The following is a 21,518-nucleotide window of genomic DNA, read 5'->3' as shown; positions in this document are numbered from 1 at the left end:
AGTAATTTCTGGAAAGAAGAGTTACAGCTTCTGCACCTGTTCAGGAACGTGCATCCGTTCCATTTGTACAAGGTCTACTGCTTGTTTTCCATGACAAACCCCATACGTCCCTCTAAAGAACACAAATGCTGAGCATATGATGCACTTACCTGAAAATTACTGTTTCTCTGTTGGTTAAATATATTGTTGTTTTAAGCTGCCATGCAGAAACTGACAGTAGGATACTAAGGCGAAAGCACACGACCAGACGAGCGAAGGTATGCGTTTCAGAAGCGAGCAGAGAAGAAGTGACCATTAATATAACAGAAAGAAAAAGGCACTATTCCAGTACTGTCATTTTTGTCCCTCTAGCACTGCAGATTTGTTTGCAGCTTGTAAGCATCTGGAACACAATCAATCCTGGTCTTAGTTCTATCACCAAGACACACACATGTAGACAGAGAAAAGCTCAAAATGTAGCATTTAAGATTTTTGAATGCCAACCTAATCAGAGAGGGAAAACTAACCCAAATGCAGAGCAGGGAAACGTGTAAGATGCAACTAAAATAGTTTCTAAACTAATCAGTTCTACACAAACTAGTATTTTTTTCATCTGAAAAAAACTTTTAAACTGTGTGAATATGATTCACGCTGTCATTAACTAGAATTCTGACCATTACACAACTAGTTGAGAAGGAAAACACCACACCCAAACATACATTTAACAGGATATATTTTTAAATCATTTCTTCATTAAGGTTTTTAATGCATGTGTACATGAAAATTTATATTAAAAAATTAAAAAGGAAAAATCTCGTTTGTTTAGAATAACTCTGAAGTGCACAAATATTGACAAAAGCTAACAGAAAAAATACAGCTCTGCTTTTTTATTAAGTAGTGTTGCAATTACTTAGAGCTGGCAAATAAACACAATCCTCTGAGTTTTAGAGATTCTCACAAAAAGGACAACATTTTATTATATACATAGTTCTGATGTGCAAGTATGCAATCAATATGTACACTTACATTCCTAACTGTTTACATCATTCTAGAGTATTCACAGTAGAATCAAGCTTAAGGTTAGAAATGTGAAAAGGCCATAACAGTGAAAGAAAAAAATAAAAATCGAGATATGCCTTGGGGTTTTAAGACATTTTCAACTACTTGTTAATAGATTTCAGATGACTAAGCTAGAATTTAATTTTGTAACAGACTAAAAATATAGTTGGTTTTAAATAAATGGTAATGCAAGTATGCTTTTTAAATGGTTTCACAGATGGCAGTATTACCACAAGCGTTATTAATCAGTCTTCTGATTTTTAAGCACTAGTACTGACCAGAGCGAGCTTGCTTGCCGAAAAGCTGCTGCAACCATCCCCCTATCTGTAAGTGACTATGTTTGCCATAGTTTTGCATACTTATAGCAATCCCATACCTACTTTGCTCTTATAAAAAGAAAACCAGTTTTCTTAACCCACTCTACTTTATGTGGCCATATCCACTGCTCGCTGTTCATAAGAAGTGTAAAAGAGAATATATGCAGCTGAGGATTTCACAGATGATGCTGAGATCTCAGATACTTCATGGTCGTCAAACTTAAACCAGCGTTGTTTTGAAGCATTTTTGCAGTAGGCTGTATAGTGCCCTCCATCCAACCCGCCATAATGATTCTGTAAACGAAAGAGGAAAAGAAAAGAATTAATGGCCTCGGAAACTGCCATCTCTTCCCTGGCTAGGGAAATAAACTAGAATGTGAGATTTTTACGGAATACCAATCATTCTTTTTAGAATGCAACTTAATCTGCAACCAGGTAGGCAGCCTGGAAACCTAGATGAGCCACTCAGGCTAACCCAAGTCTTGGCATAAAGACCAGCTGAACTTTGAAATGTGACATGGTTACTTACTGATACTGAAAACAGATTGTATCTCTTCAAGTTATTCTTTGGACCAATAACATACTGTGAAAGGTCAAGAGTTTCCAATGGGAAATCTACAGAAGTTTGAAGCTTTTGCTTCCATCTTCCATCATAGGAAAATCTAGACAATTAAAAAACATCATTATCAGTTACAGGTTGTTCACAAGCTATTTAAGGATGTTAAGCATGTTTGTTTCCCCTGCTTTTAACCAGGACGTGATCTAAACTGAAGCATTTGAAAAGATTCTGTTAATGCCTGCACATGTGTTTGCTACCACAAATGAAGAGAGGTTACTTGTAAAAGTGCTTCGTCCAGTAAAATAGGCGTCAGATGAAAATAAAATTCTGGCAACACCACAACTGGAAATACATCCAGAGCTTCCTCTAATTAAACATGGTTAGCTATTGCACTGGGTCAATCTCCATCAAGGCCTCATCACTTCACCCTAATTAATTTTCACCCATCACTGTTTCCCTTACCGTTTCAAGTGCACAAGAAGAACAGGTGGTAATTTCCAAATTTCTATCTTTTTCAGAGAATCCCTCCGAGTTTTGCAATGGCTACAGTAAAATCTATTGTTATCGGTGAGCTTTTCCTCTTTGGAGAACAACCTAAGGCATTCCTAAAACAAAATACAAACACAGATTGTGACGGGCAGGTGTTTAAGAAAGTGTAGCAAAAATGTTTGTTTCCTATTTGGTTGTTAACCTGCATCAATTATCTGTGTGCTATGTTTCATCCATCTGTGGAAGTAAGTTTTACTGCGTATATTAATTAGCTGCAAGTCCTTCAAAATATACCTACAATATTTTGTTTAAAAACCACAAAGTATTTATATTATGACTTACAAAACCAAATACTATACATGTCTTTTCTGCTACTGTGGCTTAAATATTTCCATCCTGCTTGTACTTTGAAACTTTTAAGGAATGACCTATTTTTTTTAACTTTAGAAGAATTAAAAAATAAAGTAGGCTCAGATCTGTTCATCTTTCAGGTTACTGTAAATTAAGCTGGAATATTGACCACCCCCTTCAACAAGAGGCTGAGCAGAAGCAACATCATAATGAAGTCACAGAAATGTTTTTACTTCTCTAGTGCCAGCGTACCTGCAGTGTACATTTACTAGTAGATGCAAGCGGTAACGACAAATACATGAAAGCCTCAAAGGTCCGGGACTTCTTGTGACATGTAAGACACTGCACTGTAGACTTGAACTGGCCTTGAAAAAGTGCCACAATAATGGACTCATTGAGCTGTTTGTGTTTGTGCCAGGCTAGTTCTGCTGCTCTGAAGTCATCAAGATGATCATTGTTTTCTTCCTTGTATCTTTTCCTGTTGTCAGCCTGGATAGCAGAAGTTTAAATATCACAGCCATATATTAACATATATAAAATAAAAAGTTTCATCTATGGGCAAGCATGCTATTGAACATTTGCAAGAATATTTAAACATGTCAGTGTAGCCATCTTTTTCTTATCTAGTTAGGCTTTTTCCATTACTCCCTTCAGTACCTTGTATATTTCAAACTAAATTCTACTTCAATTCTTGAATTCCTTCTATACAAGGTTCCAGTAATGTAATCCTCTTATGAAATATGAAGGTCTTTTTAAAATTTATTTCTCTCGATCATTTGACAGATGTATAATTTGTTACAAGTGTATTGCTTACTTTATTTAGGTCTTCATGCAAGCCATCCATTAGAAAGAGAAGCAATTCTTGCGAGTCCTGTTGGCTGTATCCTGCAAATTGGTCATTAATCTTCCCAATTGTAATTTTAAAGTCTTTTGGACTGATATATTTATACTGTCCTGTCCATAAAGCTTTCATTATTACACCAAACTCTTCAGCCACTTCACCTTTATGCCCCAGGAAATTTGACCTATACAATTAAATAGACAAAAAAAAAAAAAAAAAAAAAAAGAGTGAGTCATTCAAGTAACTTAAACTTGAAACTTAACTTTTAAATATTATTGTTATTAACTGAAGACATTATCCCAATTTCAAAGTAATTTGTTTAGACCAAGAAAAACTGGCTGTTGGACTGAGTTAAAATTTTTGTCTACTTTGGCACTGTAATTTGGTTCCACATTCAAGGCTGGACTGATGGAAGGTACAGTTGTTTCCAGCTTATTTGTAAACTGCTATTTAAATATTCTGTTTGGTTTAGGAGACTCTAGTACACTTACATTTCATAATGTCATAAGCACAGTTTAATTAAGCCTTTGCAGTAAAACCTATTTTGTCACACACGTGAATTTTGAAAATGTCAACATTTAGAAGTTAGCATTTGTCTCCTACTTAGAAAAACACACCCCCCCTTAACCTAACTAAGCGCTTCTTTGAATTAACAATTGTAAAGGCAAATTTTTTTCCTTCAATGGTAAATTAAAGGATGAGAATAAGAGATTGTTACCTGTTAATATCATCCTGATACAAGTTTCTGTTAAAATAATCGGCCAGGTGAGGTGCGTTGCACAGACACTGTAATATGGAATTCATATAGCAAGTGTTCCCTAGATTACGAAGTCCTGTAAGAGCTGGTCCCGATCCGCCAAACACAGGATTAAGATTCCGAATTTGTGATGCAGAGAGTCTCGAAATTTCTGCCTTAGTATAACAGACGGGTCTGCAAAGAAGAAATTATTTTTTAGGAGTCTCAGACTCGACAAGGCTGTGCACATAAGCCAACAGAACCACGCTCCCTCACAGGGAACGAAATATCCTGGCACAAGAAGTCACCAAATGCCATCGTGTAAGACCAGTCAATGCAATAGAGAGAAACCCATCTACACTGGCCTATAATGAGGCTGAGTTCTAGGCTCCATCAGTTGTCGGTTTGTTTGTGGTTTGGTTGTTGGGTTTTTTTTTAAATTCACAGATGAAGAATTAGCTGTTGATTTAACCCAGTTTAAAAACTGAAAACTGCATTTCCCAAGCTGTCAAAAGACTGGCATTTATTACATTAATGCAAATGCAACAACTTAAAAAAGCAACTTTTTTCCAATTACACTGTGACCTCTGAAATTCATAACAATTACCCTAATTCTCAAAAGGTAACTGCCCTATACATTGAACTTCTAGCAATGAAATTGAAGTCTATCAGTCTTGCATCCTTTCAAACCTACTTAGAAAATATTAATGAATTTCAGTTGATTAACCACAAAGGAAGTCCTATACGCTATCATATTGCATGAGCTGTGGTGTAACTTATCGAACATACTTATTGTCACGATTGACTGCTGGGGTTACAGGAATTCTTTTCTTCTCTTCCTCCTGAATGGCTTGGGTTATATCTGGGGAAGAGTAGGAGCGCTTCAGTTTGGAGTGTTCTCTTTCTCGTTCAACAGTCACCTGTGGCTTGGGTTTATGAGTTGGAGGGGTTGATGGAGGCGTGGATGAAGGAGCCATTTCTGGTGGATACATATGAACAGTATTTGTTGGCGAGTGATAGTAACGAAAGGTTCCAGTGATTGGATCCAGAAACTTGGGGGAAAAAAAACAAATTGTTTCAAAACCAAGTAGAAATCCATCATTAACTTACTTACCTATTTTTAAACTACTGCGAGAACAGTGCATGAGTTTTTCAAACATTGAGACATTAACAGTCATGGCCTCAATACTTGAGGGATTAAATTTACTGGAAGGCACCACTTTAACCAAAATGTATATTTAACAGCAACTGCTTAGTACCCGAAACAGCAGATGAGCTCTCGTAGCTTCATTATAAATAATGTTAAAATTCAGAAAATAACTGTGTGGAAGTTGAAGAGGGAATAACAAAAAAATAATTAAATGAGCTAACTTAGAAATAAGACACAATTGAAATGTATTACAAAACTGTGCAAGGCAACTTGATTATAACATCAGAATAGAAAGTTACCTTTGCCCAGCCTGCAGGCAGTCCTGGTATTATCCTTCCCATTTCTTCACTTCGTGCTCTCATTAATGGCTCCCGCTGAGACTAATAAATAAACAGAAATGTAAGGTACGTATAGGTACTTAGGCAGAGCAGCAAGCTGCCTGTGACTTTCCCTATATAGTTACATGATTTAACGTAAACCAGTTCAATAAGAAATCCTTCATTATAGCTGCAAATACAATTTATTGTAACAGTAATATAGTACTACTATAGTGTATCACTCAATCTAAACAAAACTCATTTGTTGACGTGCTCCAGAAAAAAAAAAGACAATTCAGGCTCACAAAAGTCTGACTACTCAATGTTTTCCCTAAAAAGCTACTTTATTAGGAATATGTGCTTCTGTTAGACACATGCAGATGATATTTTCTCCCTTTCAAAGCAGTATGTGAAGGTGTATGTGTGAGATGACGAACAAGTGTGGAATGCTTGTTAATGCCATTACAAACATATGAAGATTTCTAGTGAAAGCTTAAAATATTTTTTCAGATGAATACGACAAATGGAAAAAAAATCAAAAACAAACAGCTGTAAACATGGCATAGTCTTTTCTTGAGATGATGACTTTAAAAATTGAAATGAGGTGGAATGTAACATAATATAATAATGATAAAGCATCTGTGCTTGATTGGTTTTGGCTACATACAACACATTGTAATTACTTTAAGTCTTTCAGTATCTTGTTCAGAATCCTCTCTAAGTGGTCCTGGCTTTTGAGCTCCACTGTCTGGTTGTCCTTTAACCCCAGTTTGCTGTAAAAGATTTGGAGAGAAGGCTTTCAATTTTCATCGGGAGTGTCAGTAAAGAATGCTGATAAAGCAAAATAGGGAAAAAGAGTTATATTTTCTTTTTTGGTTGTTAAATGCGCGTGGCACAAAGAAGTGGTGAGAGCAGGTATCTACACATCATGTTTATTCTTCCTAGTCTACACTACAGGCACTTTGCTGGAACAGCCTTTGTAGCAGAATGCTGCATTACATAAGACAGTCTGTTATGTAGTTTTAAGCACAGAAGTTCCACCTACACTACTTTCCTCTCTATAAAAGCTGTGGGTTTTACAATTTGTTTTTAAGTGAAAGATTTTTTTCCCCTTTTACATCTCACTGTGATAAAGCCTCTCATGAAAAAGGCAAACTGTGAAGCCAACATTATGAATTTAGTTTATCATGGGCAATCATTTTAGGATTATGTGAAGTTGCTTTGTCAGTCAAACAAAAGCTCAAGCATGACTGTGCTAAGATTGCCCAGGAAGATTTATTTCGACTTCCTTGTGCATCTGCATTACACAAGCATCAAAGTTTGGTCAAATAACAACTGCAGTTGCAAAGGGCAAGAAAAATATCCTAATGCATGTTCCTGAGAAATGGTTTTAAAGACATTTGTTCTGTTATGAACGCAGCTTCACAATTGGCACCTGTTTCATGATCAGATGATTTTTACACTCAGAAATTTTGCAATTTTTTTCAAGAATCTGAGGAAAGAAGGAACTGTGACACCCGCCAAGAGTTGGAACTGGACTGTTCTCAGCAAAATACTAGATTAGGGTATTGCTTTGCCTCCTATGCCAGTCAACAATATCCTGTTATATCAGCATCTATGCAGCCGGGGGCACCAAAGGGTTTATGATGATAATTCTGTCCCTATCGTGTGTTACAACAGTATAATATACAGTACTGGGCTGGTATAAGAGATAAAATGCCACCATGCCTCTGTTTTTGAAACAAAGGATTGCAGTCTATGAACCATCCCTTCTGGCTCCATGTCAGGGGGAAGTTTTATTATCCTGTAGTGATGCCATGCTGCCCACCTACAAGCAAGAAATGAGGCTGTCTTGCAAAAAAAAAAAAAAGTAACTATTTGTGTCTTCTATTTAAAATTTCCAGATTGATACTAGAGTATGCACTCATGAATCATCCTGAATAATTACTCCACATTTGGTGACGATTTTCTCTTTTTCACTAACCTTGCCTGGAACAGCCACAAAGGTCTGAGGTGTGTCACCCAGTGTGCGTCTCTGTGTTTCTGGTGTTCGAGTTCCCTTTTCTCTTTCTTCCATAGATATTCTGTCAGTCTCAATCCTTTTTGCACCAATGGTTTCTAGTTCATTTTTACTTTGCTTTTTTGCTTCTATCACTTCTTTGCGTGCTCTTTCTTGTTCCTTTTGCTCCTGATCTCTTTTTATTTGCTCATCCCTCTCTTTCTGTTCTCTGTCCTCTTTGGATTGCTGTAGCTTTTCTTTGTGTTCCTTTTCTTTCTGTTCTTCTTTTGCTTTTTGTTCTTGTTCTTCTTTTTCTCGCTTCAGTCTCTCTTTCTGTTCTTCTTGTTGCCTCTCCCGAAGTTCTTTTTCCCGTCTGTTTTTCTCTAGTAGGGCAGCAGTTTCTGCATGTACACGACTCTTTTCTTCTTCTGTCAGAATGCTCTTTGCATCACATACTGGCTTTGTGGACCGGTCTGGAACTATTCGACCATTCTCAACAGGCTGGCTGTCACTCACTGTACTTTCAGGTTTTGGTCTGTCATCATCAGCAATTTTTAGTGAAGGCTTTTTAGTACGATCAACCTGTAACATGAAGTGTAGAACAAGAGTTCACTACAGCTATTACTGCCCCATTAGCTAAGCTGCTTCTAAGTGAGATTTATAAAAGAATAAAGATGATATAAAGTTGACTTCTGCCAGAGAGATAGTGAACTTTCAATTTCATTAAATCTAGTAATTCAAATCGCTTGTTAGTAAAATGAGGTATTCACTTAACTTAGAGATGTGAGCTAAGAATCAACAAGCCCTACAGAATCATAAGGACACCAGGTATTCACTTAACTTAGAGATGTGAGGTAAGAATCAACAAGCCCTACAGAATAAGGACACTGTTAAGCACTGATTACAACTCCTTATTTTCAAGCTTCCCAAGGTGAACATTTTAGGGCAATCAGGCAGCCTAATCAGGGCTTGGCTCTTTCAGTCATGTGACAGAGCATGTGATTAAGGCAGAACTGCTTGATGGGAAGACATATTTAAGAATGACTTATGATCAGACCTAGGAGAGCAAGTTGGTTTTGATGCTGAAGTAGAAGCTCTGAAGAAATGAAAGCTAGTCTAGTTCAGGGGAGAGCAGAAATAAGGTTTAGGGTCCCTTAGCTGAAATCTGTATTAAAGGCAGTATCTAGAAGGGTGAAAGCGATGCGTTTGACTTTAGCCTTGTCTCCTAAGGAAAATATTATTTTAGTGTGATGACTCTACAAAGATGTCTTTAGAAAGTTTTAACCCCATGAAAGAAAGACACAAAACCCTGTACTTTCACAACTGGGTCGTTATTTGAAGGAAATACAGTTGTTATTTGAAGGAAAATACAGTTGCTGGAAAAGAGACCTCTGGAATAGCCCAGGTAAGTCGTGGCCTAACTATCCTCCCTGTATTTCATCATATATATGTTTTGAGGAGAAAAGCTGGCTTATAGACTGTCTGAATTAATGATCAATTGCTGATCTTCAATTTCTCAGGTGCTTGTATAAAAATATTCATGAAAAGCTCTGTAATTATGTTAAGTATATTCAGTTTCATCAAGTCCTGTAGATTAGTAACCACGGCTTCACAGACCACCAATAGTCTCTTTACCAATATAGTCACATCCAAGGCTTAAACAAATACTGAGTATGTTTCCTTATGGATTTAGGCTTCTGCATGTGGTGGGTCTCTAATAGATTAACCATATATTAACTCTGGAAAAAAAAACCAAAACACAGCTTACCTCAGGGATACTTCTTGTAATCGATACTGGATTAACTACAATTGAACTGTCAGATTTTGGAACAGCAACATCCTGTGCGTTTGGTCTGTTAAGTGATTTTAGTCTCTCTTCCAGATTATCTCTGCTTTCTTCATTTTCAATCACTTCTGTTGGAGACGGCTTTATAGCAACAACAGGTGGAACAGGAGCTGGCTCTTCCAGAGATGGATATGTAAAATCCACTTTAGGAGGCGGGAGAGAAGGGAAGCATAAGAAAGCTCTTAAAACAAAAACACAAAAGCAAAATAACCCCCACGTTCCACCCCAAAACTTAGATTTAGCCAGAGCAAGGCTATCCCAAATGTATTTGAATGAATTAAAGATACATCTAGTAATTCTAAACACTTGGGAGGGAGGGAGGGACATTCATCCTTTATACTTACAAGAAACAGTCACTGCTTCACTCCTGCTATGCTGGGGTGGAGTCACTTTAGCATTTGTTGTGTACTGGGGAAAACAAAGGAGCCAATTTTCATAACCTCCTTCTAGAATTAAAGGTTCATTCTGCAGTATAGTTTTGCTTTCCCACTATAAGACAAAAAGTTTGAAATGAAATTATTTAAAAATAGAAAAGAAACTTTTACATCTTAACAGTGGTGTTGAAATTTCTGTGCCTAGTCATTACATTGAAAGAGGTTATTTTTGAGATATTTAAATAAGAACTAAACAGGCTGCAAAAACCCTTTGGTGAACAGGAAACATCTTTGTGTTTGGAGAATACTCAACACAGTTAGGTTCCTGGCTCTACCTACAACAGGGTCTGGTACTTCAGGTAATGGTCCTCCATGCAGAAAAATATTTTTATTATAATACTTGTTTCTGTTTATCTGGTAAGTTTGCTGAGTGATTAGGGGCATTGGCTTTAAAAAGCCTAACATTAACTTTCTGAAAAACCTTTGAGAGTTCAGGCTTTAGACTGCCCTCTTCCTGAGGTCCTCAGTATTAGAACGTGAACAAGGCACAGAGGCTCAGAGAATATTCTGTAAAGCAATAAACAGGGAGAACTGCCTGAACTCTCTCTGAACCCCAGTCCCGAATGCTTAGGTAACAGAAAGACAACACAAGAGACACCTATATAAAGAGTAGGAACAACACAGCCATAGCCAGAATTCTGACCTGAACATGTTGTTTGGGGGGGTTGGACTAGATGATCTCCAGAGGTCCCTTCCAACCCTGACCATTCTGTGATTCTGTTGAGCATCTGCTTAATATTGAGTCTATAAGCAACCTGTGCTGATGAAGCTCAAATTTAAATTCATGTTTCTCTAAAAGTTATATTCAATAATGCAGAAAAGCTAACCAGGCTGAAAATATTTCTGGGGTCTCCTTCACCAAAACGCTTTCATTCTAGGAAGTGCCTGGCTGATAGGCTTCTTTGCAGTCCTTCGGCCTGCCTATACAGGGCAGCCGGTTCCCATTAGTAAGGAATTATAGCTTCTAATACAGAAAAGAGGGTGACAATGTTTCTGGCAAACAGTACTAAGTACTTGCCTAAGTAACTCTGTCAGCCAAGAACTATGAGCTAGTTGTTGAGGAGTGGAGTTGAATGATTCTGCTGTTCACCTATTTAATATGTTATATTGTCTTCTACTAGAGCATAAGCATGGGAAAGTGAAACTTCAGACCACACTTCTGCTATCAAAATAAGCAGTCTTTGAAAACTGAACCAAGATGTTTGCCTAAAGTGTCATTAAGTCTTCCATATACTTTGTAATTATAGATGCTTTAAGACCTTCTTATTTATTGAAATGAATTAATATAAAACGTGAAACTAGCCAACCTTAAAAAGCGCATCCTTCAGGCTCTGAAGAGTTGTTCCTAGCTTTAAGTCTTCGGCAGAACTAAACCAGTCTAGCAGTATAACATAATCAAAGTGTCCTCTCCTCTTCCATGGATCTCTAGAATCCTCTGGGAGCCTAGCTTCAATCCAATTAGCAGTAACTCTGAAATGTATTAACATACATTTAAAGACAAACGTACAAGTAACATTTTGTCCAACAACATCCAAGCACATAAGCACACATGGATTACATAAAATAAATATGCTCTGACTTGAACTAAGTACATATGAGAACAGAGCTGCCCAGATACACTTGTATGTATCAGGGACTCCAAAACTAAGTGTACAAGCTTTAAAAGCACATAATTATTTTCAGTCAATTTATAAAAGCATAAAATTAAGTATTTCACTATCATTTAACACTATTTCATACCCAGGACTGATGGCTTCTTCTGGGACACTGATAGATCTTGGAATACAAGATTCCTGATAATCCTTTGATCTTCGAGCATCCATTATAATCAATTCAATATTTTTGTCCGACATCATTGCAAACAGTTTCTCAGCTGTGATTGCTCCTTGAAATACAGAAGTTATTAGATGTAAAAAGCTACATTATAAATGGAGATAGCTATTATCGCATCTGACTGGTGAAATCAAGACTGCAAACAGATGAAACAGAACAGAAAAGTCCCATAAAGTCATGGAGGTGAGCACTACAGAATAAACATACTGGACATTTTCTTCCCACTGCTGTCGTGATTAGCATCTCATCTGCTGAATTAGACAATATTGAACACTTCAGTGATAAACTAACTTTTTGTGCTCTCATTTAAATCAAGCTATACAGGCAAGCATTTGTAATCTTAAGTGCTGCAGATGTTCCTCTTCATTTAAGAACTCTAGAGAACATTTTCACATATTTATTACAGGAACAAAACCCAGAAGGTTGCGAGGAGAGAGGAAAAATTTCTTATTTAACTGAGAAAGCTGACACATTTCAGCCTTGCCTAGATTTTTTTCTTATCATTTGAGGAGACAATTTCACCACTTTAATTTAGTTATTCAATTGTTGAATTTAATTTAGTTATTCAACTGTTGAAAAACTAAGTACAGCTTTTTAAGTTCAACAGAAGTGGTGAAGGCTGCAATATAGAGCTCAGTTAATTACTAAGTCACTGTTACTGAAATGCAGGATACTAGAATTTCATCAAAATACTCTTACTGTGAAACAACTCATTAAAAGAATTGCAGCTGCTTAGGTGATAGGTGCACAGTCATATGGAGACCTTTTTCACATCTGTGTGAACATTGCATCTCTTACCACTCAAACTGTCAGACTGCTCCTTTCTTTCCAGTGAATGCTTCCTCTCACCATTAATCTGTGTTGTAAGGAAATAAAAAACAAACAAACAAAACAATGTTAGTTTAATATCTAATACTCAGAACCAAGGTGGCCAACAGACACTGACTCTCATAGAGCTTTGAAGGAAACTGGTCAGTCTGCAAGCCACAGGAAGAAACGTAGAAAAAGGAAGCTGCTTCTGAAAATGTCTGACCAAAGTACTAAAAATGCTGCCCTACCTAGACAGAAAACGGTTAAAAAGGCAATATAACCTAGGACAGCATCATCTGCTAGGTGAAATTTGTGAACTATTTGCAGAGAAATTAGTTTCTTTCCGCAGTGAAGTGAAAAGTGAGCTCTCTCCTAGAGAGGAGGCATGTTATGCATAACATCAATTTGTTACCTTTACAGTGGGTTTCTTACACTAGCTACAGAATTTCACTTTACAAAAAAACCTAGTCTATCTAATGCAAGACTTGGAGGTTGGTAGGACTCAACATCTTCCAAAGAAATGTCAAAGAAGGGTTGCGGGGAGTGTGAGCTATATAAAAAAAAAAAAACCCAACACGTTATTCTGAACTGGAAATAGCTATTAGTAGAGATCAAATGCTAGATTAAAACTGAATTAGAGTTTGTAAACATCCTCAGTTACCCTTTGGCTTTTTCCTTTGGAATCCACAGCACTTTCTGAGGAGTTTTTGGCTGAAGTCTTTCCATCATCTTTTGGTTCTTGCTTTTTCTGCAGCTCTTGTCTGTCTCTCTCTTCAAGTTTTTTCCGAACTTCAGCTTCCTCATATCTATTGGGGGGAAGAAAAGGCCTTTTTTTTTTTTCCCCCCAGTATTGTGTTATTGGCTGGCCTTGTTTAATTAAGATCAGAAACATCAAGTCTTCAGGAGGAAAAAAAAAATGTATTCAAAGTTTTTTTAAAAAAAAGTTAAAGTACTGATGATTTCTGTATTTCCAACAAGCCCCATTTTCTTCCATGACTGCATGATATTATTTCTCCCCCTCTTGGGTTGGTTTTCCTATTAAGTCCTGTTTTGGGTCCTATTTCATAGCCACTGCTCCTAAGGTTAACTATGAGGTCATGCTTAGCTGTGGTGTCACTAAATGTAATAGGTTTTTCATTTCATAGAAGAAAGAGTAAGTGTTAGTGACTTACAGGTAAACTTCAATATATTATAACAATCATCCCAGGTATTTTATTTGGTTTTGCAACAGAGCTAACAATAACAGTTAGGAATAAGTTAGCTCAGTTATCTAAATTTCCTTCTTCTGAGAAGTCAGATCAGAACTACCTATATGGTAGCAGTCACCTTTAGGATGTAAGCTGACTTCATAATACTGATGGCCTCACCTATGTCCCTGCTGTTTGTTTCAAACGCTGGGCTTACAGTGAAGTCAATGCAAGAATCGTGTATTTTCGAGAGCTTTGGTGAACCTAGGTCTTGCATACAGCTGCCCTCTTCATAAAGCCTTACACTTTAAAATTACCCCCCCCAGCCTTTTGCTGCTGTAGGGACGATCACAATATTGTAAACCGGGGACCTCCAAAGTACAGCTTTTAGATCACCAACTGCAGGTTTGTATCCACACATCACTGTTAAATAGCATTCTGTTATATTTAATGTATCTGAGAAGCTTAACGGTTACTAGTGATCCATTAAAAAAAAAAAAAAGAATGTTTTGAACTAACAACTTGGATGACTGAACCAAGCAGTGAAATATAAACACTGAACTGTATTAGTAATTGCTCATTTTAATTAGATGGTGCCTAATCAGGATTAAAATGACAACAACAATACAGCTGTCTCTCATATCAAGAGTACTATGTTAATCAACTAGATCATTAAATCAAATTGTGCCTCAAAGTCTACTCCATTAATTGGCCGCTAATAGAAAGAAGGCTGCAGGCCTGTAATTTTATTTTTTAAACAGGCTTCTTGATTTGGCAAAGGCATCACAAGTTAGACGAGCATTTTGTTCTCATTTGGAGTTAACGGCACTAAAGCATACTTCAGATTTTAATTTAATTCAGCCGATATGGAATATTTATCCATTGATACCTCATTTATGCCTTTGAAGCACATAGGTCATTCATGCAGGTATTTCTGCTCCTACACAAATGATGTCTCAGCAGCTCCACTTTTAGTTAACAATTAACATTTAAACTATTTGCTGGCCTACTGCCTCAAGAAGGAATTATACAAATAACTTCCCTGAAACCACTCCTGTAGTTACAGAGGAGTCACATTTCATTTATATTCCCTTCAAATATATATACACTTTGCCCAGAGTAGCGGAAAGTTATTAATTATGTTGACTTTCAAAACTCTGTTCCTTTCATAAAAAGCCAAAAGTTACTAAATAATGTCTCTAAATAATTTTGGGTTTCTATAACTCTGTCAGTGTTTACCCTTGCAGTGAGTTTGTAGCTCTCTTGAATTGTAAGACTCTTAACTAAAAATAAGGAAAACCTAGATTGTTTCATGCATAGTATAATGAGAATATAATTTGGAAAGTCTCTTTTCATATACGTGTAACTACACTCTTATTTCCTTGTTCACCTAAACTAACTTTATGGATACTTTAAAGGGTGCTTTCCCAATAATACTGGGGAGACGGGGTGGAGGGGGGCGGCATGGGAAGGGAAAGGTGCCTAGCTTTTTTCTGAAAGAGCGAGAAAGGGGTGAGAAAGATAGTTGCTAAGGATGGGAAAAGCAGATAGGGCTGGAAGCAAGACATACTGCACTAAATATCACCTAAAGATAGACTCTACCTTACAACTTCTTAACGATGCAATTTCATGGCTTATGGCACAAAGACATGTAACTTGTCAGTTGTAAAGGAGCTACTCAAACACCCGTTAGCATCAGCTCAGTTACATGATGGCAAAACCATGCATTTCCATATACACACCTGCATGTGGCAGAGCTAGAGAAAAGGTGTAGCAGCTAGCTGAAGAATCAAAAATGTGTTTTGTTAGTGGAAACTAAATCCACACCAGGAGGACTCTTTAACATATGTAAATATTAGGAAGAGTCATTGTTTTGTTAGTGGAAACTAAATCCACACTAGGAGGACTCTTTAATTAGGAAGAGTCATGAGCATATTTGGCTTCAGATGACCTTATGATGAAAAGGCTCTTGATCACCTCTAGTGTATATACAGATTATATCTTGTGGCTTCTTTTTATTAGTCATTAAACAAAAATAGGAGACAATATCAACAAATCATAGTTACCAAGAATTAAGAGACAATGTATACAGTGACAAATTATTGGACTATGCTGACAAAAATGATCTCTAATAACAGACTTCTGTGGATAAACAATTTAAGCTCTCGAGTTCCAGGTATCTAAGGTCTACTCAGGTGCAATCTCTTACTACTAAATGGCATGAAAACCTGCAATTGCACATGTACAGGCTTCAGGTATAATAAATAATATCATATCTATTTACTGTATTCACATACCTGAGTTTAAGGCTGTCTGAGAGTCTTTCAGCTTCTTCAATAGCTTTTTTTAAATTTGTAGGTCCAAGAATTGAATGAAAATAATCCTAAAATTACAAGCATCACCGCACATATTAATTGTACAGCTTAATAATGCTTATTTCCATGCATATCGAGAGCCACTAATGTACAGAGAATTGGTATTATAATGATATTAATGCCAACAAAAGGAACTGTTTTGAATGAAAATATTTTCCTCTCAAACATGGGTTTCTAAGTAAAATGTTCTATAGCACTAATAAATAAAGGCTAGGCAAGGCAACTGCACCAAAAAAAGTCTGAATGGGAAAGATGACAGAAATATGTTTCCCTGGAAAAAATACTCACAGATCTGACAATTTATATACCTTACGTGTATTAAAAGTAAACTGTAAAAGCAATTAACAATAGACTTTTCAAAAATAGAAAGGGAAAAATATCATCATAAGTGAGAGTTTACTTAATACTAGTGTAATCCTTTGAATGTGCATTAGTGTTAATTAACTTCTAAGACTTCTACCAATGCAGAAGACATCAATCAGAAAGCTTCTATACCTGTTGCTGCTTAAAATCAGGTCTCTTTTTAATAAAGTTATAAACAGTCACATATTTCATGTATAGAATGTAAGCTTTTTCTTCATCTCGGTCCAATCTGCTTTCCTCGGCTGCCTTGAAAATCTTAAGAGCACTCTGCACATAACTGAAATCAAAGAAGAGGAGTAAAGCATGTGATTTTTGACTTGTTCCCAAACACCTTTTCATTACAAGATGCCATTTTAAGTGTTCACAGCCTCTGCCCATATACTAAATGTTTGATTTTACCACCTTCATATAAGACTTTCATTAAATATGAATTACAATCATGGTCCTCCAAATAATGTTCCTCTTTGCTAGTTGTTTACTAGCCTTATTTAAAATCTTCCATATTTCAATATGCTATTTAATTAGGGGAAAAGTACTTTTCCCTTCTAAAATATTTTTTGAGGAAAAACTAATTCATAGTAAGACAAAATTAAATTGTTGATTGTCTAAAAATGCAAGAGGCAAAATATTTTCTGTACCCAGAATTTGCTAACTTTTTATCATTTTTTAGAATTTGCATTTATATAGCCTTTTCTCAAAGTATGAAACTTTCATGGGCATCATGCTCTGTCCAAGTCATGTTTTGGCAGCCTGTGAAGTTACCTTCTGTAGGCAGTAAGCATATGCAATGCGAGAGCTGAGAGATCTAGACATAAGAGTGTCAAAGACTTTATATCTAACAAATAATTGAGGAAATTTAGATGCATGACGTACTTGTTCTACAACCTGCTCAGCAGAGCAGCACTAATACTTCTAATATTAATCCAAAATCAACTAATACATACATATATATATATATATACCTCTTTGTACTTGTCTTTTCAGGTTTTATTTCTGTCTTCTTGTTCAGATCTTTCAATGAAGTACAGAGATATAGCTCCTTAGGTACAGATGCCACAGCAGGCATGTTAATGTTGTTACTTATGTCCCTTCTAGGATGGTATAGCTTCTTAGAAGTCTCTATCAGTAATTTTCTGGGGGGAAAAAAGGAGGGAGAGCCCAATTAGATTCCAGTGACTTTTAATGCAGTTCTAGTTACCTGTATGGGGTTATTATCTAATCTATCTCACTTCACGTGAATTAACACTAGTATAAAACAATCTGGAACTTATGCAGTTAAAGTTTAAGCTATAATGAAAAATTCTAAGTGTAATCTAATTGTAGGTAATGAATTGGAACTCTAGTACATGACCTGGTCCGCTACAATCTAGCAAAATCTTATTATAGTACTACAGCATCAGTACTTATCAGTACACCTATGTCTTCGACGTTAGGCTATATTACTACTATTAAATCAGAATTATTTACATAGAAAGATATATATCTTTAAAGCAAAAAGGAAGAAATCTGTTACTTATTCTGGGCAATTACTTGTAATACAGGCATAAAAGGAAAAAAGTATTTTCAGAAGTCAAAGAAAACTTCTTAGCCAGAAGTTGAAGAATAATGTAGCTGCTTAAATGCAACTATTTAAATGTTAATTATCCATAAGGGTCCTCTTGTATCAGTTCTAAGTATTATTGATGCAAACAGTGGGTAAACAGTTAACAGTATAAATTAATCCTCCCAAAGTTGTAGAATTATTTAAACCCACACAAGGTAACTTATCAAGAATGTTAGCGATATGTTGCTGACAGAGGAAAATAAAAAGAAAAGAAACGATGACTGAAGAATGTTCAAAATCATCATATCCAGCAAACTTACTCAACTATAACACCAATAAGTATTATGAAAAATTAGCTGACTTCTCCATACTCTGAAATTAGTAATGGATTATTATTTTACCACTACCTTAGCACATACCTCTGCAAATACACACTACACCCATGGAAATGTGATGTCTAATGTCTTGGTAAGAGACAAGCTCAGAGAAGGAAGGTTGCTACTGTTAAGGCTGACTTGAAATTTCTTGGACACACTGTAGGTCTTAAACTCCTAGGTGTCGTTGTCCTTCTGCTTTCATTTGGAAGTGTCTTCCAGGTAGCCATGAAACAGTTAAGCAGAGTTTGGCCAGAAGGAACTATTACATCATCTCATCTAACATTCTGCATAGAGGAGTCCATTAAGTCTCATACAGATAGTCTAACTAAATCTTTGAATCTAATACATGGTAAGCTATTTTAGCCTTTGGAGGTGGCAAGGAAGGAACTGAGCTCCCTCTCAGGCGGTGGGACATTAACGTGCTAACAATACCGAAGAAATTCAGGGGAACTAATTATAAAAAAGATGCTCAAATGATCCCAACAAATAAATTATTTCCTAGTAGTGAAAGCCCACGTGGCCTTTAACGAGATGAAGGTAGGGCATTTCCCTTCCACCCTCAAGGTGATGATCAGCATGACAAGTGCTACCAAAAAAACATCAGCCAGTGACCGCAAAGGGAGGTTTCACAGAACTGAATTGATCCGTAGCTAACTGCCACCAAGTGAGGTGGTCCCGATTTCCCTCCTGGTCTGGTACTTGTCCAGCCTCTCACTGAGCCAATTCAGCTTGCTGAAGAGGAAGAATGGCTACGCATCTTGTGCAAGGAGAGCAAGCAGTGTGCGCAGCCAAGAATGAGAAGCCAAGATGGGAATATGATCCTTTCCCATGGCACATACCTATTTCTTTGAAATATCACTGGATATATAGTATCACTAGGTTGATTGTTCTTGGTCTAGGAACTGGTTATCAAATAAAGACACTAAGTTCTTTGGTTTAAGGTCTGGCATGCCAAGGTCAGACTAAACAAAATTGACCTAGGTAACTTGCTGCTTAAACATAGATGCTGTATTTACTAATTGTCTAATTACATAGCAACTTTTCAAAGTTGATAAGCTTGTAAAAAAAATCCTTTCAGACAATTCTAGAAAGTAAATAATAAAGTCCTCAAACACTAATTTTAATACCTAAAATTAATAATATATCCCATACCCTACTTATCTTAAAACTGTCTTCCCCATATAAGGTGTCTTATATTCAAGTTTAATTTTCAGGGAGATATTTAGGTGCTGACAACAGGGCAGAAAACTTATTAGAAGAATTGCATTCAGTAGAAACAAAACACAGACACGCCCCCTGCCCCAAAGTAAAGGAGTTTTCCAACCTAAAAGCTTTTTTGCCTAGAACAAATATATATTTTTTACAGTCTCATAGAACTACAAAGAAAGGCTTCACTCTTATTAAGATTTTAGTATTGTTTGCCTAATCGTACCTTCAGAGCATGTCTTTACCTAGCTCTTTTTTTTTCCCCCCTTGGAACTGTAAATAGACTTTTTCTTTGAAGCTAAGTCCTTTCCAAATATATCTTCAATGTTTTCTCTGTTATATAACCAGTATTTTCTTAATCTTAAGTGGCAGCATTTGGTTGTGTTCTGACAGAATATTGTAACTAAATATGTCGTCCAAAAAAAGATATGAATATAACATTACTGTGTATGTGTGCGTATGAGGGGGGAAAAAATAAGATTATGTGGAAGATGAACCATTTAATGAAAGGCAAAAGATGCCAGTAAATTCTAAAGTGTTGCTGACGCACCTTGATACAGGCAGTTCTTCTGGAACCTCATCTATACAAATTTAGAACCAGTGGACAAAAGCAAAATCTGAGTTTTGACCGAGTAAAAAAATTGGCTTTCCATGTTTTCCTGCTATGGTTAGTAAGTCATAACTGCAGGTCTTTAAATTGCCAGACAAGTTCAATACTGAACCTACTTTTATTTTCTGATCTGAATAAAGGTATATACCCTTTTTAAAACATGAGCTACTAACTACACTATCTCATGAATGAAGTATTACTCTTTGACCTCTCATAGCACCATAATTCATACAATATTCTGCAGTAAAAGGAGTAAGGATGTATTAGGAATAACATTTTCTAAAAAAAACCAAAAAAACAAAAAAACCCCAAAACAAAACAAATTCTCAACAGCCTATGTACAGAATTACATACAGCATATATCATAACTTAATATGAGATTTCAGTTGCAGTTTCTAATTCATTCTTCTGTACAGAACTTTAACTATGGAACTATAACTAGCACTTTCAGTTTTATGCAGCAAAAATTCCCTAACTATGACCTACAGACTGACCACTGGTTAACTGCTCTGAGTCTTGGCTCAGAAGAACCCTTAATTACTTAAGCTTCTACTAAAATTTAAGATGTGCTTGTAACTGGATTTTTCCATTATACTCAAATGAATGAGGATGTTTTTCCCTCTCTGAGCAGGCTTTGGGAAGACACTGATTTCAGAATCCAAATAATCTCCTTCATATCTAAACATAACCAGCTGATTTTGAATCTAAATTTTTGCAGGTATCTGATTCCTAACCAACCTGGTCTCAATGGTTCCTCCAGCAAAGTCGCACAAATAAAGATGTTCGCGAGTAGTTAACATGCAGTAGTGAAATGCATGGAGATAGACTAGCTGTTGCACATTCTGTATGAGGTCTACATTTGTTTCCACTAGAGGAGCTGCAGTGAACTGTACTTTCTTCTCAGAATCACATCCATTTTATCAGGACAAACTCTTGCTGCTCCAGGCTGTATTGACTACATTATGCTCACTTTTGCCAAGCATTCCATTTCTCTCCACACTTATAATCCCCATATCAATACAATGGCAACACTGAGCCATCGATGAACCCTTCCAATTATATATTTGAATCTTCCATACATATCTGAAGAAGAGAAATATCTTTTCTCCCAGCAAGAAAAGAGAACTGGATCATAAA

General features: G+C 36.4%; 1 protein-coding gene across 2 annotated transcripts; it reads right to left on the bottom strand.

The window, feature by feature from the left end:
* Positions 1 to 609: 609 nt before the first annotated feature.
* USP8 (ubiquitin specific peptidase 8) lies at positions 610 to 17,711 on the bottom strand. 2 transcript variants are annotated; one of them, XM_009886126.1, is made up of 19 exons: positions 17,608 to 17,711; positions 16,778 to 16,922; positions 16,205 to 16,290; positions 13,382 to 13,526; positions 12,709 to 12,766; positions 11,818 to 11,977; positions 11,385 to 11,547; positions 9,988 to 10,132; positions 9,566 to 9,786; positions 7,783 to 8,379; positions 6,482 to 6,571; positions 5,781 to 5,861; positions 5,121 to 5,383; positions 4,314 to 4,526; positions 3,569 to 3,779; positions 3,007 to 3,243; positions 2,377 to 2,519; positions 1,885 to 2,017; positions 610 to 1,649 (listed from the first exon to the last, which is right to left on the bottom strand). In XM_009886126.1, the coding sequence occupies exons 1-19, from the start codon at positions 17,709 to 17,711 to the stop codon at positions 1,464 to 1,466; spliced, it is 3,381 nt and encodes a 1,126-aa protein (XP_009884428.1). In that variant the 3' UTR covers positions 610 to 1,463. The 2 variants fall into 2 exon arrangements, with proteins under 2 accessions (XP_009884428.1, XP_009884429.1); XM_009886127.1 differs by having other exon boundaries at positions 11,818 to 11,962.
* Positions 17,712 to 21,518: the final 3,807 nt, after the last annotated feature.

The sequence above is a fragment of the Charadrius vociferus genome, unplaced genomic scaffold (genome assembly GCF_000708025.1).
Source record: "Charadrius vociferus isolate BGI_N301 unplaced genomic scaffold, ASM70802v2 scaffold365, whole genome shotgun sequence".
Taxonomy (NCBI): Eukaryota; Metazoa; Chordata; class Aves; order Charadriiformes; family Charadriidae; genus Charadrius; species Charadrius vociferus.
The sequence above is the reverse complement of the archived record's forward strand: the minus strand, read 5'-3'. Positions and strand labels throughout refer to the sequence as shown.